Source organism: Sander vitreus, chromosome 1 (genome assembly GCF_031162955.1).
Source record: "Sander vitreus isolate 19-12246 chromosome 1, sanVit1, whole genome shotgun sequence".
Taxonomy (NCBI): domain Eukaryota; kingdom Metazoa; phylum Chordata; class Actinopteri; order Perciformes; family Percidae; genus Sander; species Sander vitreus.
Genome location: NC_135855.1, coordinates 24,468,388 through 24,490,702, shown reverse-complemented (window position 1 = coordinate 24,490,702; position 22,315 = coordinate 24,468,388). Strand labels below are relative to the sequence as shown.

Below are 22,315 nucleotides of genomic sequence, written 5' to 3'. Positions count from 1 at the left end.
TTTAGCTTTAAGAGGGATGAGGCATTAAATATAAATATTGTTGATTTCTCAAGCAAAAACTATCAAATATATATTTTCTCCTTATCTTTGACACCTACAATATTGTTTAGGAAAATGTTTTTTCCAATACAAATGTAGTGAGAAAGACCACAGATCTTCTATTATTTTAGTGTAATATTTTGTTACACCTGGTTTACTTCTAATATTGATATGTTTGCACCTTTTATAACAGAAAATGTTAGATTTGGATTGCTTTTTGGAGAATGCTGGTTCTCATGAAAAATGATTACTATATTTTTGTCATGTTTAAATGTGAGAATATTCTTGAGTGGAATCTAGCTTGATAGCATTTAAAAATTAAATGCAGACTTTCCTAAAATATATACGATATAATATATGATATACTTCAGAGATTGCCACTTTAACCACTGCATTGTTGAACCTTTAACTTTTTATGGTTTCTTGTGTTCAGTTCAGTGTCAGTTATTTCACCTTGCTGCAAGACAACCAAACCACTCTGTATAATACTGTACTGTGCATAATTACAGTCCCACAATCAAAGCCTGCAGCATTGCAGATTCACAAAGTTCAAAACAAAACAAATTTATAAACAGACAAGAACAATGTTCTATTAGGCATGATTACGATTATTTGTTTTCATTTGATTTGACTCTTACATTACATACAGTAAAACAATGCTGCCCAGTGTGTGCTGGGATGACCCTTAACAGGATAAGTGGTTTAGAGAATGGATAGATGAATATTATATCACGCAGGCTACATTCAAAAGTGGGCAAAAAAAAAAAAATGAAATGAAAATTAATAGTGTTGTGGTAATGAAGTGAGTGAATAAGTAATGCGTGACATATGCACACTGCCACTATCATTTTTCCAATGTGAACGTACTCAAACTATCTTAGAATTAGTACTTAGTACCTGGTTGTAACAGAGCACATATCTAACTTTAACCCTAGAAATGAACAAGTGATTTAAGCGTATTGGGGTGTTACTCGACTGCCTAAAAGGTCAACTTCAGGGCAAAGTCAGTCAAGTTACACACTGAAAGTGACCAATTTTTCTGTACCACACTCACTTATCTTATTTCAGCCTCATGAGCTCCAGTAGTGACTCACACGGAAATATTTTGGTTTTCACATTCACTTGATGTGTATACACTGGATAGTTGATCCCCATGTATATATCGGATTGGGACAAGATCACTGCCTTTCTTTTGGCAAGTGTACAACAACCCACCAAATAAGGGAACATATAAAACAGCAGCATTTGATTGTTTTGTCATCATAGCACTTTCTGTTGTAACCGTTGAGCAATTTAATACAGTAGTGACTTCATCTCAGTCTGGAATTAAGTGACAGGTAAACAGAAACAATAACCACTCACTTGCTCTGCAAATTGTATAAAAACATACTCAAAAAGACTGTTTTATTAAAAAGAAAAAATGAGCACAGCATTGTTACAGGTTAAAACAACAGGAAAACTCAATGACAGTTTGTTTAATCCAACATTAGCCTCCTCAGGGGACATAAAATCAGACTCTAAACACACTGGAATAAACAGACTTGAGTACTACACAAACTAGCAGTTTCTCAAGATTAAAAAAAACAGACACATGACATTTTCATTTTCTTCTTCTAACAGTATAAACACCCCTGTGAACTGTCAATATACCTGACATGACAAGCTTTTCCTTTGTGAAAGTTGAACTAAAAGATGAAGTATTTTTTTTTCTCCACATTGTCTCATCTTCACTCACACAGGACTGCACTCACAGAGACAGCGAGACGTACTTCTGTTCACTCAAGTTAGTTGTAAATGAAGTTGAACCTATAAAAAGATAATTATTTTATTATTATTATTATTATTATTATTATTTTAAGTTGATGATTTTCACAATAAGGGCACTGCAATTAGTTTTTTTTCCAAATTTTTGTTTTAATTTTTTTTTCTATTAAAAGGAAACCTCTGGAGTTTTTAAGCAGTTTTGTTTTTGAGTGGGCCATAACAATGTGCCAACCAAGGCAGGCAGGAAGACAACTACTAGCAAGCACATGGATGTAAACAAAATCAGATTTTAAAATACTCAGTAAAAAAATCTGCTTTGCAAATGTTTTATGATTAAGGATATGCATTCATCCCATTGGTTTGATCTCAAGGATACACAATGAGTTTTAGTGAGTACCACTTAATGTAAACATACAAGAAAACTCCACAGGGAACCTTTAAGTTTTAGAGTTCATGCAGGAGTCTTGCTGGTGTCATTTCCTGCTCTGAGGAGTTACTTGAGCACCATCACTTGCAATATTGATTTCTCTTTGTAATACAGTAAACCCTTTTGAGCAAATTTAAAGTCAAATACAAAAAAAAAAAAAATCCCTGCACACCTGAATGTGTGACTAGTGCATCAGAGGCTGAGCAACTTGAATACAAGTGACAAACTCCTGCATACTGCTTTGCATGCTTGTTCATTTTAAGTACAATATTTATCTGCAAATACTGTGTGTACAGGTATACGTCTCCTTTTGCCTCCTGGCTGGTATAAATAAGCTGTGGTGCAGTCTTCAGTGTTGTCCTCAGACACTTCAGAAGGATGGATACTATCTGAAAACGCTCTTAAGTAGTCTCTATATTCATTGTGCTTTCACTGTGTTAACGGGTGTTGATAAAATGTTTATTATGTTACAATTAGAAAAGTTACAGATACAGGTTTTGTCAGCAATTGAACATAACAGATCCTTGTTACAGACAATTCATGTATTGATATTTGATTCCAGCCCTTCAATTTTTAATTTAGCCAGTGACAGTCAACAGAAAAAAAAAACTGGTTGAAATTGAACTGGTCAGTTCAATTTCCGCTGCTTACACAATGACATAAACAATACCTGCTCAATAGCTGTGGTAGACTGGAAATGATTGGTCCATATCCAGGAGCGTTGTCATACAGTTCAAACAATGGTGCTGCCACCAGTTTATAGTTCTTGGGGACAGCAAACAGCGCTGTGGAAACATGAATCACAGGTTTCCAAACAAGAAGAAATGATACTATGGAACTTTTTACATGCGTTTCTACCATTTATTCTCTACTTCTAAACATCAATGCTGGAATCCAATAATTTCACAAGTTACGTTTTGATATACTGACCTTTTTCCTGCAACTGAACCAAGAATAGCTTCTTGTGCTCCTTAGGTTTGGTGATGTGAGCTGGAATATACGGATACTGCAAGACAAACAACTTTAGATCAGTTCACACAGATATAAACTACATCTGCGCTGATTGACAACAGAGAATTCAGCCTGGGATTCAGAGTGCATTTTCATGTTTCATTCTGTATTTATGAAGCAGAAACTGGCAGCCATTTGCAATACGTTGTCATCAGTAACTGATGTGCTGCACTAATTTCTACTGTACAGTAACTCTACAAGTAAAAAAAAACAGGCCACACCGAGTGGAGCATCGGAGAATGAAATGACACTACGTGTCAGACACAACAACCAAGTTTTTCCATTTTTTTTCTCCATCTTTGAGAATTTGACATATACCTCACATTAGTAATATTGTTAGGTTAGCAATGAAAGTATGTTTAAGTCTCAAAATCATATACAAATCTCAAAATCATTGCATATTCATAAAACAAATACACATTTTAAACCACAGTGGCTTGCACACGTAGGGACAACAGATGCTGTTCAGAGGCTGCTAAAAACATTTCAGTACTGATCTCTTAATGATACACTCTGCTTACAATTTAAATGTTATAAATAACATTATCTATTAAAAATGTTCCTTCAGTTAATTAATTCCTCAAAACTTTATTGTCATCCGTGTGTACTAACCTGTGGAGGCTCAAAGTTGGGGCGCCACCAGTTGCCGATACAGTCGTCAATCACCCAGTCCTGTTTCACGCCATCTTGCCGTCCGAGGATCTAACATCAAAACAAAAGTTAATATACGTAAACTCCACAATAACCACAGCAAAAAGAAGCTTAAACTGTGCTGTGATGTAGCTACCTCAGTCATTAGACGTTTCAAACCCTCCACCTCATCTTCTCCAGGACTCAACTCTCCCCCGGGCCTGCGGAACAGAAGCAAACTTTCAGACGACTGTTCGGTAAACAACACTTTCTGCTTCATACAGGAGCCTTCTAACATCAATTACTCACAGTTTGAAGAAAGTGGTGCCCAACTGCAGCAGTAACACATGAGGCAGCCTGTGTTCATGGACAATGAGAACACCCTCCACTGTCCTCCGCATTCCCATTTTATCAAACTCTTCCCGCATCCGCTGGAACCGGGCAGCCACTGAACTGTCCTTCTCATACAGTGGCTCCTTGGTGCCGAATGTGTAGTTGGTTAGAGGGTATCTGAAGTACAATTGCACACATAAAAAGTAATTAAGCATGGACATTAGTGTGGTTTCTACCTGTATGTTATAAAAAGTAAAGCTGCGAGATATATATATATATATATATATATATATATATATATATATATATATATATATAGAGAGAGAGAGAGAGAGAGAGAGAGAGAGATACTATAATAATACAATGTTAATCTAGGACTGCAACAAACTTTTTTTTTTTTTTTTAATTGATTAAACCATCTCTTACTTTTTTGGATGAAGAGATTGTTTTTAAAATCTATATGTCAGAAAATAGTGAAATTTGCACATCACGATTTCCCAGAGCCCAAAGAGTCTATGTATAATGTAATGTAAATATGAAGAAAAAAAAAATTCAAATTCCCCAAACCCACATTTGGTATATTATTATATTTAAATTGCCTGTTTTGCCCGACCAACAGCCAGAGACCAAATGTATTTAGTTTATAGACAAGGAAATATATAATCCCATTTGAGAAACTGAAAGTGTGGATTGTTATAATTTATATTTGATTTGAAAAGAACTGTGGTCAATTAATTTTTTGTCAATCGAATTTGATAAATGAACTAATAAGGTCACCTCTATAATCAATAATAGTTAGTTGCAGCTCTATTTAAAAATTAAATGATACAATTTTCTAAAATGCGACTACTGAGTGAAAACAAACAATGAAAGCGTCCAACTAAATACATTTTTAGCAATTATTTTTAACGTCCTATATGGTATTTTATCTACCATACCTTTAGACTAATTTCTTGGAAAGCAACCACATCCAAGGCCAATACGAGGCCACATCAGGGACACTGATGTTTTGTGTGAAACACATTGTTATATCTGAAGTGGTCAGCTTCTCCTGGCTCTCGCCGGTGTGCATCAAACACAATTAACGTTAGCTAATTGAGCTTTAGATTGACTTTGCTGTGGGTCGTTATCTTAACATTTAGAAACTGATATGAGCTGCATTATTACTGGTCCACATGAACTCACAGGTTGATGGTCCTCTCCAGTGTGAGCGGTTTAGTAGGCCCGCTCATGTATTTGTTCTCAAACTGAACGGAACCACGGCGCGGCCAGCCGGTGGTCGAGCGATTGGGAGGCACGACCGACATCTCTAACGTGTGCGCGATGAGGCTAAATCCTCCTTTAACTGTACCTCAGATGGTAGTTGGTTCGTAAATCGCTGGACTATCTGAATATCAAAAGAAACTCTCAACACTTGTGTGGACAATCCACAACAATTTCTCTACCGTCGTTTCCCTCGGCCCTCCTCTTCCTGGTGATGAAGTGCGGTTTTTCTGGCCGATGTCCCCACCAGCGACACCTGCTGGTCTGGATGATGAACATCAGCGGGTTATTTAAAACCATCAATCTAAATGTATGTTCTTGTCTGTTGCACTACTATTTATTTATTTCCTTTTCATATGTTTATGTATGCATCAAACACCAAGGCAAGTTCATTGTCATTGAAAACGTACTTGGCAATACATCTTATTCAGATTTTAAATTCACATTAGACTGCACTGCAAAGAGCTGCTGGGTCAGTGTTCTGGGATATCATGAATTAAAGGTCTTAAACACCTCTAAAACAAGGAACAAGGCAAAATAACTCACACAGCTGCAATAGGTTTTTTTGTGTGTATTAACCACACCTAAAATTGTTTACACTCCCCTCTTTCAGCTGGCCTTTCATTTCCAGGGTGTCGGTCTCATCAATTTTGCATAGGCCTATACAAAAAATCTGCGTATATTCATCATCAGCTATACCTATGTTCAAGATCAAGATGTAGTGCATTATTATGATTTCCACACTAGTTTTTTTTCTGTAGACATTTTGCTCAAAAACACAAGTTAAATTTAAGAAACATTTATGAATGAGGCTAAATGAGGATCACTTTCATTACATCCTGTACTACAGACTTTGGCCAGTTGTCTTCATAAGAAACGGGAAAAACACAGTAACTTTTTGAGTTTGTTGATATACATATAACTGCACATTATAGATAGTTAAGAGAATTTGGTTTGGATAAAAATGTATTTTAGTTGTGAAAATGTTGATTTTCTTTAATGACCTTCATTTCAGAATTTAGTTAAGGAAAGCTCTGCTATGCACATATAATTTACCCTGGGAGGCAGTTGGAACGCTGTATTTGAAGGCTATCATAATGAGAGTAATATAGGCTAACAAGTTACATTCTCTATTGCGTCCTTGATAACACTGCGGTGCTGTAATGTAAAACAAAATATGACTTTAACATTCATTTGCCTTAAAAATTGCCTTACAATTGTATTACCAGCATAGAAAGCATAGAAATAAAATAAAGAAATACCATTTAACATCTAGGGTTACCTGTGATTTAGATTATTTTCCAACATCATTACTGGAATACTTCTAGTCCAACCAATATCCAATTATAAATCAGACCTATAGATTTATAAATCAGACCTGTAGATTTATCCCTATACACACCCACCCACCCACCCACCCACACACACACACGCACGCACGCACGCACGCACGCACGCACGCACACGCACACACACACACACACACACACACACACACACACACATTTAATATTGTGTCTGATCTCTTTCAAATATATGAAATATAATAATAGTATTTTGACAATGGTTTGAAAAAAAAAAAACCTTAACTCAAGGTCTGTTTACTGGCTTTTTCTAGAGCTTTCAACATTTCACAGCCCTTCTCAGCAGATTTTTGAGCACTTTGCTCAAGCTATTCTGGCACCAAAGACCATTGTTGAACAGAGACAATGACATAATCACCTGTGATCAACTGACCTATCTCCATGGGAACTGATAAACCCTGGGCTCCAGAAAAAGAAGAAAGTGTACCTTGAGTTTAGATTTTCTTGTCAGAAAACATGATTTTGTTAGTAATTTATGTAGTCACACAAAAAGCACAGGGAATGACTCAGTTAATTCAATATTCCATTTAATAGTCATAACTATGTCTCTTATCCATCTATTGTAAACATGGTGTATTTTACCACAGTAGTTGTCTTATGGTACATAATCATACATGCAATGCAAAAATTCAAACAAAAGTTAAAAAAGGACAAAGACACTGCTGGATTTGTTGGTTACAACACACAAGGGGATCTCAGTTCTTTGGTCCAGTGGCCCACCCTTTGTGGTGTGCTGTTGTAATGTGGTGGTCCCTGTAGGAAGTGCCATGGATCATCCCAACCCCCCTCCTCCTTTACCCTTTACTGTGGCCTCTCCTGCCCCCGTCACAGTAGTTGGTCCCATGTTTAGCAATTTCTTTATTTTTGATTTACTTATCAACCTCTTCTTGTTTTTGACCTTCCATCTCCCCCTTGTTGCTGCACAGCTCATCATCTTTCCCTGATGTAGGTTCAGCCATTCCCACTTCTGATTTCATTGTGTCTAATTCAGGTTTCACACTTTCTTTCTGCACTTCTTTTATTATGACTTCGCTGTCAGAAGCGAGAGTTGGTTTCTCGTTTTCATTCTCGCTCTTCTCCCCACCGTTTCCGACTTTCTTGCTTTCATCCATCTCAGTTTGCTCACTGTTTCGAACCATCGCAAGCTCCTCATCTGCTGTTGAGAGAGGAAAATAACACACCATTCAACATACTTGTTAGAGCAGAGGATTATATACAAGCATACAATGCATACTCACAGAACTCAAAACTTACCTGTGCCCTTTTCTGCAGGCTCTACACTAGATCTTTCTTCAGGAGATGTCTGCAAATCATTGTCTTGGACTGGATGACCATTAGAGGGAGCTGGACTGGTCAAATGAGGAGAAGTAGCACTTGAGTTATCAATAGTTGGTGTGAGGGTAGTGCTGACGTTATTAGTGTAAGGTGGGTCTGAGTCAGTCATGAGTGGGGAGCAAATTGCAGCTGTGGTAGCTGAACTGGTGGTGGAAGTGGTATCTGCACGGTTTAAACTGGTGGTGGTGGTAGAAGTGGTGTCTGTTTCACTGGAAGAAGTGGAGGGAACAGAGATATCAGCAGGGCCAGGGGTGTCTGGGTGGGTGATAATGGAAGCAGAGATAGAGTTCATGCAGTCGGTGGATGTTGGGCTTGTAGTGGTGGTGGAAGAGGTGGAGATGGTGGGAGGAAGGGCAAAAGAGATCAGGGGGAAGGAAGAAGTAATTGTGGCGACGGGTGAAACTGCGGTTGAAATTGTATCACTTGAGTTAGGAGGTGGAGATGTTGTTTTTGTGACTGATGAAGCTAAAGGTACAGAGCTAGTAGAGGTGACTGAAGTGGAATCATAACAAGCTTCAGTAACTGAATTAGCGGGGGCAGATAAGCCTGGTGGCACATCTGATATGCTGGTGGAGGGTGAAGAAGCTGTGGTGATGACTGAAATAGCTGCATCACCACTAGCAGCAGGAGTAGCGTCAATGGAGGGGACACCATTTGGATCTGGGAAAGTCGATTTAGTTGACAGATTTGTTGATGTTGTGGAAACTGAGCATTCATTGCTGGGAGCAGAAACTGTTTCCAAGGTGGTAATGGAAGGCATAGTTATTGTTGTTGAGTTGGAAATGACAGAGAGGCTTGGAGTCATGGACTCAGAGAAAGTGGAAGTAACTAAAACAGTGGTGGGGGGCTCTGTGGGAGTAGTGGTACTTGTAAGGGTTGTCGGAAAGGTGGAGTCATAGTCAGTGATAGTAGCATTAGCTTCAGGGATTGAAGGTTTGCTGTCAGTCTCTGTAACATTTGTGGGTGTTGTAGCTGCTGCAGCGGGGTTAACAGAGTCAGCGCATATATCTGTGTCAGAGGGAGGTACAGTACTTGTAATATTGGTTGAGTCTGGGACTGAGTTTGAGATTGTCAGTACAGTAGGAGTGGTGGTAGTAGTGGGTGCAGGAGCAGCAGGGGTAGACAGAGCTGCAGTTGGACTCAGTTTAGTGGGCGTGTTTGTCTCCCCTTCCTGTATTTGGGCTAGCTCGTTCTCAGGTGTGTTGCGACCAGATGTTGTGGGGGGTGGACCTGGCTTGATAAAGGGCTTTGGAAGCAAAGCGGGTTTCCCAGCTGACTCGTGTGCTGACACGCTTGGGCGAATTTGATGTCTTGTATCTAAAGAAATAATGAAATGTGAAAATTATTTAGCTTCTCATACACATTCTGTATGCGAAAGTGAATCAGTGCTTGTGTTTTACCTGATGATGCAGACATTGTTCGAGGTTTTGTGTAAGTAGGTGGTGGCTCAGGTTTACTGTCAATGATAGTACCTGAGACACAAAGATCATTTACAGGAGGAATTAATTCACTATTATGTCACTATTGTGGATGGAGAGCAGTCCTATCAGCCCAAAGATATATTCAATCTTTATAATAGAGAAGTGAACCATGTTTAAAAAGTCTCTCCTTAAATACAAATCCCTTAAGTTCAAAGATGATTTCTGCTTCATTAACACTACGTGGGAGCAGAGAGGAGTTTAATCCTTAAAAGAGATAAAGGGACATACCTTCAGATTCAGCTTTTTTCATCTCTCCCTCCTGATTCTACAAGAATAAAAAAGGCATTTAAACACTTCTGAAGACTCCTACAGTGGACATATGTACATTCAGACATACACATTCACACACCTGTGTCTCTCCTGGCTGGACTTTGGAAACTCCAATACGTTGAAGCATGAGATGGAGTTTCTGTTCAAAACTATGTTGGCCTTCAAATTGTTTCTGAAATCAGCAACAGCAGAGTAGTAAGCGCTTTAAAAAAAAACATATCTACTCATCTAAATGTATATATGACTTAAACTCTACTAACACTCACCTTTGAAGTGTTTCTGGCATTAGTAGTCCCTGCTGCAGCTGATCCAGACAGCAAAATGAGAGACTGGGACTTCCCCTCTCTGAGAGCTCGGCGGGGAGGCACAGTTTCACCCCTCAGCGGAGCACCAGGTGTCTCCTGAACAGCTGACTCTCCAGTAACAGCACTCGGATGTTCTTTCATTTTCTCCTTTTCATTTTCCTTGTCGTGTTCCTTGACTTTGTCCTTGTCTTTTTCTTTCTCAGCTCTGGCGACCTCCCTGAGCGGGCGAATGAGATCAGCGATGGAGGCCTTTTTGGGTCGCCCCTCCTGGCTTGTTTCTGATTTCAGACCTCTTCTCTTTTTGAGTGTAAAGAAATCTCCAAGCTTCCTCCTGAGTGTTTTCGTTGGGGGTGGACAAGGGACAGAGCTGGCAGGAGCCACTTCGTGCACTGTGATAGATTCCTCATCTTGCTTATTCCTAAAGGATAATATACTGTATATCAAACCAATACTGTGTGCATTCAGTTCTATTGTATACGTTTATTAAATCAGTATTATTAGTATGTATAGATTAGCTAAATATCAAGGAACTATGAAGAGGCAAGTCAGGCAGATGATGATACTCACAGTGTATCAGTAGGAAGTACTCTCTTAGTAAAGAACTCTTCAACTCCTTCATCAACTCTCCCCATGAGCTCAAGGACTTTATTGTCACTCTCAATTATCGTCTCCTAATTACCATACACATACATAGAGAAACATTTCACGCCAAAGATCAAACAAACTGATGTTGAAGAGCAACTTTTGCATCACATGTAACTTTACATTACATAACCTTCACCTATGAAAAACCCACACACTCTGGCACTACTGTTTCTTCTGCCTCTATAGGTGTATTTTGGTTTGAATCTCTCATCTAGTCATGCTACAAACCAGTCTCCTGAGAGTCAGTTGCTCAGTAACGTACAATGGGGGGGCGTCACTGAGTTTTACATGCAGAATGAAAGCAAGATAACTCATTTTGCCAATGTGTAGGTAATGCGATATCAAAATTGCAGTGTTGCATCATCCTGATCATATTAACATCTATAGCCACAAGTAGCAATAAAAACCAGGAGGTTGACTGCAGAACACAAATTTAGCAGAAGTCACCGTTACATGATATCCTGTCAGGGGAATTGCTTGAATTTGGTCTCCCCGGCCATTGGCTCCAAAGGAGTGAATGTCTACAGCCTAATGGCTCTGTGACAACATGATCAGCTCAGTGAAAAATGGAGATGATAACGCATATTTGGATACAATCCCATGAAAAAAATCAAAACAGCAGTAGTATTTTTCAGTGAGAGAAAGAGGACATTCATACCAAACTACCACTCGCGCTCATACATAGTCGTCATGCTCTTACACGCAGAAAATACCAAGTGTGGGTTCATCAAACAGCCGGTGACCGGTACAATGGGACAGCCTTATTCAAGCAGGGACCAGGCATCTTTTATAGCACTCCCCCTCAATCCTTCCCTTCCCCCTGCCTCTCCCCTCTGTACCCTATTACATCTCTCCTCTCTCCCTCCCTTCCATTTTCTCTCATCACACACAACACCTTTTCTCTCACACTCCATCTTTGAAAAAAACTCTTTGATCCTCCTTCACAGTACCTGTGATCTGCTGGGACGATAGTTCAGTTTTTGTCGGTGAGGTCTCGGTCTGCTCTGGGTGTAGTGCCTGAGCGCTGGTCCGCCCAATGGCAGCTCCATTGGGGAGACACGGCACGCTGTTGCCGTGGAGCTCTGTTGCCGTGGCTCTGTTGCTGAGGCACCGTTGCTAAGAGCACGAGCAGCAGCAGTATGTAATGCCTCCACTGAGGTGGGAGGGGCCAGGCTGGCTAGACTGACAGATTTGACAACAGAACCTCGCCTTTTCTCTGCCCCCTCCCCTCCGAGAGGAAAACTATGAGAAAAAGATGGTGATAAAATAAGAAGAGGCTGACAGATGGCGGAATAAAGTGACCACACTGACATTTGTTAGGCCTACATCCCTGCAACCTAGCCTATGACAGGGACATACATATGAGTATATACTGCAATGGAAACAGCTGAAATGAACAAAATGTTCTATTGGTTATGTAACAAATTAATAATTTATTTTATATGCGGAAAAGATGCTCAGAAGTGCTGTAATTCAAAGCAAGATGTCTCACCAATACTAGAGGAAAATGTCCCAAATAGTCCTGGAGGATTATTTATCTTGATTATGAGCTGTAAGACTTGCTCAGAACTCATAAAATAAGACACAGACACTGACACACCCACAAGCACCAATCTCTTCCCCTGTGTAGGGAGTTTCATGGGAATTGTGCTTAAATATTTGATATTCAAACCAGGCAACTCAATTCCCAGTTTGAAACACTTTGATATAAATGTATTATTTACGCTGGTTTCAAGGGCAGATTAGAAAATGATTTATATCATTCAACATTGATTTATGACTGTAATAGTTTAACTGGCCAAATCCACACAATTTCTCAATGGGGAGCATATTTATTTTATCTCTGTTTCTTCAGGTACTGAAAGGCCTGTCTCCTATCTGAGCGGTTAACTAAGAAATAAATAGTTTTGCACTTATGAACCAATGTCAGATTTTCCATGTGGATTAATATGACATCAGCTATTTTAGTGCTAGGGTACAGATGTAATAGACTAGGTTATTGTAACTAAGAGACAATATATATATATATATATATATATATATAATACATATTGCTTCTCAGAGCAGGTCTTAGACTAAGTTTCTCAAGTTGGATCACAATGACAATGAGTTCTGGTTGTTGAACAGTGAGCTAACAAAAGATCAAATAAAATGTTAAGACCAGATGAGATTACAATGTTTTTTAAATGAGCAGTTTAACTTTAAAAGCTCGCTCTGTCCAGATATCACCAGAGGGATAATGTGCAACAAAAGAGCCCAGTCAGACTTGAACTAGGGATGGTGTGATTGATGGTGAGCACTGTTAAACTCCTAAACCACCAGGGCCTACCATTTATTTTTGTCCTTAAATGTTGCATAGGCTATTTCTAATTTAACCCTTTCAACCAAAATTACCGAACAGCAAATCTGGGGCCATGTAGTAGTCTAGCAAGAAAAACTGATAACACTGCACAGAGAGTGTGAGGGCCCAGCAGCTCATTTCTCCTTCCAAGCAGTTTAATCTAGCCATGGTAATATTAGGATTTATCAATCATATCAATTTTCTTTTTTTATGCCTGGTTGGTAACCGAATATCACTAATACAGTCATTATTTGGATGTAAAAATGCCACCTTCAATCTACACTAAAGGTTATCATAGTGTAGATTGAAGGTGGATTTGAATATATATATTCAAATGAATCCTTGAGGATGGTGTGTAGCCTACAATCACGACTTTCTGTGTTGTGAGGCCCGCCCTACACCTACACTCATACTGCCCTCTTGTGACTTATTTTATAATTGCGTTAATTCACAAAATTACTTGTAACTTCGATTTAAATGCGACTAGACGTTGTTGGAGTTCTAGTAGTCACTCTATCGCGCAATATTGATCTGCATTCCTTGTCCGAAAAGTAATCAATAATCTCTCGATTCTATCGATAATAGTCATTTTCCGGTCGCCGCGCCCAGTGCCCACGGCTGAATTCAAATCTGGCGCCCATCACCCAGCCACAGCTCGACCACTCCCCTTTACTCCCTCGGGTCCTGCGTTTGCGCAGCCGCGTTAGGTCTTAAGGGCCGCCATTTTGTGTTAGGCCCACTCTTCCTAAGCGGGAGAAAACTATTAGTCCGGCGCTCAGCACGTACGGACGTTCACACAGGGACTGAAGAGCAACCAGATACACCGAGCATCCAACTGAATATAACGGGGGGAAGAAGCAGTCGGGAGTAAGTGAAGCCGCTACTTTTCCTCTAACACGGAAACGTTTTTGTAGGAGCCGTCGCCGGCCTCTAGGTGTCACGGTAGGGCTTACCGACCAGGCGGCTGGCGGGGGGTGTTTGTCTCCCTCTATCGTTATCCAAAACGCACTAAATCTGTCTATAAACGGTAACTCCATGTCTCAATTGAGCATTTTGCTTTTCGGCTTATATTTTGCGGTATTTGCACAGGGGTGATTGTATGTATTAGTACTTCTGTTTTAACTTTGTTTAGGCCTGACGTCCATCTTATCGTGCCCTTTGTTTCCTGTTTTCAGACGTAACGTTACTCGCGCCTCCCGAGTTAACTAACACGAGTTGATGTTTTAGTAACGTTAGTTTGTATCGTTTTAGGAATGCATCATTTTGCGACTGATAACGAGAAGTAAGTTAATCGTTCTTACAATAGACGAACGCGTGACTCCGAAGTATCGATTGATTGATCGACTGTTCTCATTGCCTAATCAACACAGGAAGACGTAAACAGTCACTTTTCAAAAGTTGTCCTCACTGTTGGACAATACTACATTGGGATTATGCATGATAAACTAATACGTTTGCTTCTTCACCACACCTTGCTCACTTAAGTTTTACTCGAAGCTCCAGGTACTACTTTATCTGACACAGCCTACCCAGTTAGCCAGATGTGCAGTGAGATATTTTTTTTTAGATTAAACTCAGTCTATGTAAGGCCATACCAGGATGTCCTCCTTTATATTCATCTAAGTGTATTATGTGACATGCTATATATAAATGCTCCCTATGGTAGAGGTATGGTCTACATATGGCACTTTTTAGTAACCCAGTTCATTATATAACACTAAACTATTTCAGTTTATTTTCTATCACTACAGAAAATAAATTGGGGGGGTTATTTAGTTGGTTTTGATGCTCACACTGACTTTACATTCATTGAGCCTAGGTGGTGCCCAAAACGGCTTGGGTGCTGAGCCTAAGCCTTATAATGTAGGGAAAACCCAGCTATCACAAGGATTTGTAGTCAGTGTTCATTCCATGTTATTTCCATGGTTTATTCTATATGTTTATAAAGGCAAACTAATCGGTGCCCCTCTGATCTATTGAAGGGTCAGGTCATGAAAATAATAACACACTCGCCCCTAGTGGAGTTTTTGAAATATCCGCTAGTACTCTTACCACCCAAATAGAGGTGAAAGGAAATGCATTTAATTTGTTGAGCTCGCCGCATTTGAAAAACTCGACTACAAAAGTCCTGGTTACTTGGTAAAAATCCACTCACAGTGTACAGTTGTCTATTTACACTATATATATATATATATATATTTTTCACTTTTTGATACATGTCTTCTCTATTAAGGGTGTTAGTTGGCCCATCACCATGGAGGGTGAGGTTGTTTCCATGGAGACCACTCAGACCGCTGCCCTGGCTCCCGAAGGAAAGGTCCTGCCAGAGGGTGGCGAGGCTTTATTACAGGGGGCAGTCATAACTACGCAGGGGGAGGTGGCTGACAACATGGAGATGATGGTGATGGACGCTCTGGATCCGACTCTGCTGCAAATGAAGACCGAGGTGTTGGAGGGCGGCGGCACAATGACTGTAACTGGTGGAGATGAGGGTCAAATCATCACGCTACAGGTTGGTTTAGCACACATGTTAAGCAATACGGTTGATTCTAATCTAATGTTGGATTATCAGTAACTGGCCTTGTTCTGAAATGTTTTTGTTGTGTGATCAAGTTGAAAAGGTGCTTTCTTCTATGTAGGTGGTGAATATGGAGGAGCAGACAGGAGCTGCATTAGGTCTTGGTCAGCTTCAGCTGGTGCATGTACCTGTCACAACGGCAACTGTAGAGGGGCTCCAGGCCACCTATGTTGATACATCAACTGCTAACAAGGACACAGATCCGGTTATCTGTCACACTCTTCCTTTGCCCGAGGGATTCCAGGTGGGAAATAACTCTGGGCTACTGTGAAATAAGACCGGCCCTTTTTAGTTATAATCAACTTGGCACACTCAGTGAACTCCTTTTGTTGAGAGTCTGGTCACAATAAGATGCATTTGTAATGTTTTCTTTTAGGTGGTAAAAGTGGGTGCCAATGGTGAGGTAGAGACCGTAGAGCAGGAGGAGCTTCAGGCAGCCCACGAGGAGCTTCAAGTGGTGAGGGGAGAGGTGGAGGAGGAGGAAGAAGAGGCAGAAGTAGAAGCCACTGTGCCTCAGCAAGAACAGCCAGAATGGTCCAAGGACCCAGACTACCAGCCCATCACTAGTATCCGTAGTAGGGGGAAGAAAGGAAAGAAGAGCCGTCTGCGCTACGGAGAAGGCGATCGTGACATGGATGTTTCTGTGTATGACTTTGAAGAAGAACAGCAGGAGGGGCTGCTGTCAGAAGTGAATGCTGAGAAGGTTGTGGGCAACATGAAGCCACCAAAGCCCACCAAAATCAAGAAAAAAGGTATTTTTTTCTTTAGATATCTCAACATGATGCTGAAAGACTCATTTTAGATTGTAGTTTGGCTATGTGAGGTTCTCTTTATAATACTAAAATGTGGTGTCCAGGTGTAAAGAAGACTTTCCAGTGTGAGTTGTGTAGCTACACCTGTCCAAGGCGCTCCAACCTGGACAGACACATGAAGAGCCACACAGATGAGAGACCACATAAATGTCACTTGTGTGGACGGGCCTTTCGAACTGTCACACTGCTGAGAAACCACCTCAATACACACACGGGTAATGCAAAAACTAATACTTACAATTGTTAAATGTTTTTGCTACAGTTCCATTGTGTGCTTCATGTTACTTTTTAGTCAACGCAGAAGTAGAATATTTTATCAATGAATCTTGGCGGTGTTCCTTCATTCTCACTTCCTTCCATTTCTTTAGGCACTAGACCGCATAAATGCACAGATTGTGACATGGCATTTGTGACCAGTGGTGAGCTGGTGCGTCACCGTCGCTACAAACACACACATGAGAAGCCCTTCAAGTGCTCCATGTGTGACTATTGCAGCGTGGAGGCAAGTTAATCACATGTTGATCTGTGTTAAATACTTATCTGTAATTTACACCCAGGGATAAGCTCTTATTTTAATTTGTCTCTCTTTTTCTAGGTCAGTAAGTTGAAAAGGCACATCCGCTCTCATACAGGGGAGCGACCTTTCCAGTGCAGTCTGTGCAGCTATGCTAGCAGAGACACTTACAAGCTGAAGAGACACATGAGGACACATTCAGGTAACCTACAGTACTTGCACCATCTATTGGCCGAAACAAGGGTTACTCCCAGTGTGAGAAGAGTACTGTACCTTGCTTACTAAATTCTCTCCTCTTTGGTGCAGGTGAAAAGCCATACGAGTGCTACATCTGCCATGCACGTTTTACACAGAGTGGCACCATGAAGATGCACATTCTGCAGAAACACACAGAGAACGTAGCCAAGTTCCACTGCCCACACTGTGATACTGTCATCGCACGCAAGAGCGACCTTGGTAAGTTATGTGCTGCCATTTTTACTTAAAACTAAATGTGATCAGATGCAGAAAATAAAGCAGATGAAGTGCTGGGAAGTCTAGTTTTTATTGGGGTCTTTAGAGCCTGAGATCATAAAGTATGTAAACATGCCAGTCCCAATCATTGTAATCTTTTGGTGTGCAAATATAATCATTGTAGAGAGAGGAATCGGACAAATGTGTACTGGATTGGAAGGCTTCAGAGGCGTTTCTTAATTTATATAATAGGCCAAAGTAACATTTATCAAGCAGATTTTCATATCTTTACTGTTTCTGTTCTAGGTGTTCACTTGCGGAAGCAGCACTCATTTATTGAGAAGGGAAAGAAATGTCGTTACTGTGATGCTGTGTTTCATGAACGATACGCTCTCATCCAACACCAGAAGACTCATAAGAATGAGAAACGCTTCCGCTGTGAACAGTGTGACTACTGCTGCAGACAAGTGCGTGTCAAGTGGAAAATTAAACACTTACACAGTGTTAATTTTATCGCTTATATAGCATTTGTATAACTCTAAATGACTATTTTTCTCTAACCTATTACCTCCATAGGAACGCCACATGGTAATGCACAAACGTACACATACGGGGGAGAAGCCGTTTGCCTGCAGCCAGTGTGAGAAAACATTTAGGCAGAAGCAGCTTCTGGACATGCACTACAAGCGCTACCATGATCCCAACTTTGTCCCCACTGCCTTTGTATGCGGCAAGTGTAACAAGACGTTCACCCGCAGGGTAAGACTGAGCTCTGAAATGTAGCATTTTTTTTTTTTTAAACAGTATGTCATTAAGTTGTGATGGTTATGTGTGGTCCTCAGAACACAATGCTGCGTCACTCTGAGAACTGCACGGGCGAGGTTATAGAAGAAGAAGAAAATGGAACTCCTACACCCAAAAAGGCTCGTCGGGGCAGGAAGAGGAAGATGCAAGCCAGGAAGGACGATAGTGATGACACAGGTATTGTATACGTTGCAAATCTCAGTTATTCTGTGAAGCAGTCCCTCAATTTGACATCGGAATATGCAATTAATTTAGTTCAGAATAGGCCATAGGGGCACATTTATCTTTTAACCTAGCTGTAAAAAGTTGTCATGGTCAATATAACTAAGTCTGCAAAAAATGTTTCGGCCTACGGAATCATCAGTCTTGATAACATAACAGTTTGAGTTAGTGAAGATGGCACAGGACAGGCACATGGATTGCAATGATTTGGCACATAAAACCCAACCAGGACAACATTCAGCATATATTGTAGTGGTGGTTCTAGTCGGCAAATATGCTGATATCAAAATCTAATATCTGCATGATGTCCCTACTCATTCATCTGTAGCGGATGAACTGGATGAGGTAGAGGAAGAAGAGGGGCTAAGTGAGATTGAGGTGGAACAGGCCCCACCAGTTGTCCCTATCCCAGCCCCTGTGGGGCCACCAGTGAAGAGGAAACGTGGACGGCCCCCAAAGAGCAAACTAGACAGTAAGTGTTGGACTACACTACTTTTGGGAATGTTTTAACCGTGTTTCCGAGCCTACAAAGTGAGATTCGATAGCTGCTAATGGACTGTCTGATCACAACTACGTAAAATATCGAATCATTAGCATTTCCTTTTTTTTTATAAATCAATTGTAAAAACTGTATTTATATCTTATAGTACTAGAATCTAACCTGAAACTCTTAACAGCGGCTGCTATCATCCGTGTGGAGGACGAGGCCACTGGAGAGGTGGATGACATAATTGTGAAGAAAGAAGTTGGAGCCGATGACCTGGAGGACGCCAACGATGAGGCTGCAGAGGAGGTGGTGGTCGGTGGAGGGAATCCAACCATCCAGCTGGAGGAGATGTCCCAGGAAGAGGGGACAGCACCGGAGGTGCAGCAGTCTGAGGCCCCACCGAACGGAGACCTCACTCCTGAGATGATCCTCAGCATGATGGACCGGTGATGGATGTGAGGGTCAAACCTGTAAACACACACAGCCCCCCCTGATAACCTCTCCATTTTTATTTCTTGGCATTTAGGATTACAAACACTTGCATCCAGCACAGAAAAAAACATCACTGTTGTAATTTAAGATTTGTTTTTTAATCATGTATTGATAAAAAGTTAGATGAGTTAAAAACATTTTTAATAAGGATTTACCTACCCAAAAAATGCATAATCTTTTTATCTTTTCTTTCTAAGTCCTTTTGTTTTACTTGTTTATACGCCTGTGTGCCATTGAGTAAAAGTTGTATGTAGATAGCAATGCACCCATAATGTGGACTTTACTTTTTTGTCATAATTCCAGTCAATGCTAATATCCTCACTGAAGAGCATCATGTACCTCTCGGTTTAGAACAGAAAAGTGTTCTCCAGTCACATTTGGAGAATAAAATTGGCTTTTTCGCTTTGACTTTTTAGAGCACCAAAAGATGGCAAAGAAATGTACATTTAGGTTCAAGATGAAGGACTCATCATCAAAAATGTCATACGATCTCAAAAAACAGAGGTAACTTTCAGAAAGATGATATTGCCGTTAATCACAGCCACAATATTAATTTTTGGCTTCTTTTTCTGTGGTAATTCCCTTTTTAAGCCCATTCTAGTTTTTAAAAGCTTAAGATGGCTTATCTTGACACTTTTCTTACTACTGTAACACCCCTAAATGACTTGTATGTGATAAACAGTGTCACAAAGTGCAAGAAAAGAATGTTTTGTTCCCTTTTGTAGCCATTCCACTTTGGGTTGATGTTTTTAATTTTGTACCATTGGCAATGCGACGTAGCAGCTTGACTGGCATTTTAATAATTGTGTGGCAGACGAGAACAGATATGACTGTACAACCAATAAAAGTAGAGGTTAAGACTGATGTTTTCAATATTTTTTTTTGTAGCTGTAATAATCTCAATCATGGATATTTAAACTCAGTCTGGTTCTAAACGTGTAAAGCCCCAAGTAGTTACGGCTAGAAACATTGTTTATCAACATTCGCTGAGAAACAACTGAGTGCTAACACAAATGTCTGTATTTTGCTTGCAAATCTATTTTATTAAATGGACAACTTCATATTAAGATCTTCACTCATTTGTATGTCTAAATAACGTATGTGAACTGACAAGACACCAGTGGGCTTGTCTTGAGTAGTCTATTCTTCACATTTTCATTTTATTCTCATTTGGCTTTAATTGGGATTTGACCAAAATCCCAAACTAACTTTTACCTGAGGATTGAGTCTGAATGCTGCTTTTGCAGTCACAGTATGCATCTATTTTACATGACCAAGGACTGGTGGCTTTTATCCACTGTAAAGTCAATCCAAAGTTATGCAGCCCTCCACGGGAAAGCTGGCAAGCCCTGGTTTTATGTAGAAAATGCTCTACTATGGCATTGGCACTTTGGCTCCAATTTGACTGATACCAATAGGCAGTAGCATGATGCAAAAAAATACAAACTTTTTTCGCATGAGACATGTCACATGAATTCGTATCATGTGAGAAGTGGGACTAAATGCCATCACTGGTATTCATAATACTTTACCATATTTCTTAGGTTTTCTATTCTCTAGTGTTGTCACTTATATCAACAATATCAAACAGCTGCTTCAATGGCAAAGAGAAGATGGGTTATGTGCCTCAAATGATACTTGAATTAAGGACCTCTTTATTTGAACTAGTTGTTTTCAAAAGACCAATCCCCATTAGCTGCCAAGACACAGCAGCTTCACACTTGCATTGATCCCCACGCTTCTGTTCGGAAAAATGTCGGTACTACTGAAACAGGGCTGGAGGTTTTTCGGCACTTCTCTGCTAACCACATCTTCTAAACATGTAACGTTAGCTACATTTAGTTTCAATTTTGTTTATCCTGACGACAGAAATCATGAGTCTTGGTGGTTTCTTAGGTTTGGGAACTCCTAGTCATGTAATAGTCACTGTAACTTTAGCTAAAGCTAATTATTGTTGTAGCTCAGTGGTTTTCAAAAGGGGGTCCGCGGATCCCCAGCAAAAGGGGAATATATTATTTTCACTAAAATTCCATCCCTAAGTAGCTAGCTAACACAATCAGAATGTATGACTGTTTTAGTTTTGGTATGAAATCCTACACGTTCTGTAATAAAACATCTAAAAGCAAAAATCCTATCAAATGTGGGACCCTGGGACGAAATCCTGTCAAAAGAGGGTCCGTTGTCTAGTTTGTGTTGGTTTAGGGGTCCTTGACGTGAAAAGTTTGGGAACCACTGCTCTAGCTAGCTATTACGCTAAATGACCAGCGCAGCAAGAAATGGAAACTTTTTAACGTTAGTTAGGTAACGTAAATGACGTTAGCGTTGATATAACTTTCGTTAGATAGCTAGTGGTAGTGGCAGGAGACCTTTCTATAGTACTAACACTGTTGAAACTTTGTTTATCCGTCGGTAGCAGTATTCTCTCTTTCCAGCTTTTCCATTGTCTAACGTTAGCTATTTAACGTTAATGTTACCCTCACTCTGAATTATTGTTGTATAATAAATAGCCTACTATAAAACGCACAGTTTAGTTTTGGCCGGCAGTGGGCAGTTATTTTAATCTGGAAGATTAATAGCAGCTCTCTTGGATTTGTCAACTGCTACGTCCTGTTTTGAAGGAAATCTGGAGGAAAAAGCGCCACATGCTGTCCTTCATCGCCGCCCCGTCCCCGGCTCGTTAAACTCGGACAAACGGCCCCGACGCTGCTGCTCTTGATAGATTTAATTTAACTGCTACGTTAAAAT

At 40.2% G+C, this 22,315-nt stretch overlaps 3 protein-coding genes across 5 annotated transcripts; 1 reads left to right on the top strand and 2 right to left on the bottom strand.

Moving 5' to 3' along the window:
* Positions 1 to 1,407: 1,407 nt before the first annotated feature.
* On the bottom strand, positions 1,408 to 5,688 carry nudt21 (nudix hydrolase 21). Of its 2 annotated transcripts, XM_078249532.1 has the most exons (7): positions 5,390 to 5,688; positions 4,181 to 4,381; positions 4,029 to 4,092; positions 3,854 to 3,943; positions 3,161 to 3,236; positions 2,901 to 3,015; positions 1,408 to 1,845 (listed from the first exon to the last, which is right to left on the bottom strand). In XM_078249532.1, exons 1-7 carry the CDS (start codon positions 5,509 to 5,511, stop codon positions 1,824 to 1,826), a joined length of 690 nt encoding a protein of 229 aa, XP_078105658.1. In that variant the 5' UTR covers positions 5,512 to 5,688; the 3' UTR covers positions 1,408 to 1,823. The 2 variants fall into 2 exon arrangements, with proteins under 2 accessions (XP_078105658.1, XP_078105649.1); XM_078249523.1 differs by having other exon boundaries at positions 1,408 to 3,015.
* A 1,693-nt stretch (positions 5,689 to 7,381) lies between these two features.
* On the bottom strand, positions 7,382 to 12,106 carry LOC144517427 (uncharacterized). Its single transcript, XM_078249546.1, has 8 exons — positions 11,818 to 12,106; positions 10,790 to 10,893; positions 10,184 to 10,640; positions 9,997 to 10,089; positions 9,876 to 9,912; positions 9,567 to 9,638; positions 8,086 to 9,483; positions 7,382 to 7,987 (listed from the first exon to the last, which is right to left on the bottom strand). The coding sequence occupies exons 1-8, from the start codon at positions 11,914 to 11,916 to the stop codon at positions 7,701 to 7,703; spliced, it is 2,547 nt and encodes an 848-aa protein (XP_078105672.1). The 5' UTR covers positions 11,917 to 12,106; the 3' UTR covers positions 7,382 to 7,700.
* A 1,811-nt stretch (positions 12,107 to 13,917) lies between these two features.
* On the top strand, positions 13,918 to 20,631 carry LOC144517403 (transcriptional repressor CTCF-like). Of its 2 annotated transcripts, none has more exons than XM_078249503.1 (13): positions 13,918 to 14,075; positions 15,442 to 15,720; positions 15,848 to 16,030; positions 16,163 to 16,538; positions 16,643 to 16,813; positions 16,967 to 17,100; positions 17,194 to 17,314; positions 17,419 to 17,568; positions 17,872 to 18,032; positions 18,142 to 18,324; positions 18,408 to 18,546; positions 18,920 to 19,063; positions 19,269 to 20,631. In XM_078249503.1, exons 2-13 carry the CDS (start codon positions 15,463 to 15,465, stop codon positions 19,526 to 19,528), a joined length of 2,280 nt encoding a protein of 759 aa, XP_078105629.1. In that variant the 5' UTR covers positions 13,918 to 14,075; positions 15,442 to 15,462; the 3' UTR covers positions 19,529 to 20,631. The 2 variants fall into 2 exon arrangements, with proteins under 2 accessions (XP_078105629.1, XP_078105637.1); XM_078249511.1 differs by lacking the exon at positions 13,918 to 14,075 and adding an exon at positions 14,139 to 14,235.
* Positions 20,632 to 22,315: the final 1,684 nt, after the last annotated feature.

Bases quoted from the DNA above. Each gene is read 5' to 3' on its own strand.
- nudt21 (XM_078249523.1), bottom strand. From the start codon at position 5,511: ATGTCGGTCGTGCCTCCCAATCGCTCGACCACCGGCTGGCCGCGCCGT. The intron at 4,382-5,389 runs GTGAGTTCATGT...ATTGTACTTCAG, and splicing joins CTGGAGAGGACCATCAACCT to ATACCCTCTAACCAACTACA. The intron at 3,016-3,160 runs GTCAGTATATCA...ATGTTTCCACAG, and splicing joins GGTTCAGTTGCAGGAAAAAG to CGCTGTTTGCTGTCCCCAAG.
- LOC144517427 (XM_078249546.1), bottom strand. From the start codon at position 11,916: ATGGAGCTGCCATTGGGCGGACCAGCGCTCAGGCACTACACCCAGAGC. The intron at 10,894-11,817 runs GTACTGTGAAGG...TATGGTAATTAG, and splicing joins ATCGTCCCAGCAGATCACAG to GAGACGATAATTGAGAGTGA. The intron at 9,913-9,996 runs GTGTGTGAATGT...TTATTCTTGTAG, and splicing joins TCCAGCCAGGAGAGACACAG to AATCAGGAGGGAGAGATGAA.
- LOC144517403 (XM_078249503.1), top strand. From the start codon at position 15,463: ATGGAGGGTGAGGTTGTTTCCATGGAGACCACTCAGACCGCTGCCCTG. The intron at 16,539-16,642 runs GTATTTTTTTCT...TGTGGTGTCCAG, and splicing joins CACCAAAATCAAGAAAAAAG to GTGTAAAGAAGACTTTCCAG. The intron at 18,547-18,919 runs GTATTGTATACG...ATTCATCTGTAG, and splicing joins GGACGATAGTGATGACACAG to CGGATGAACTGGATGAGGTA.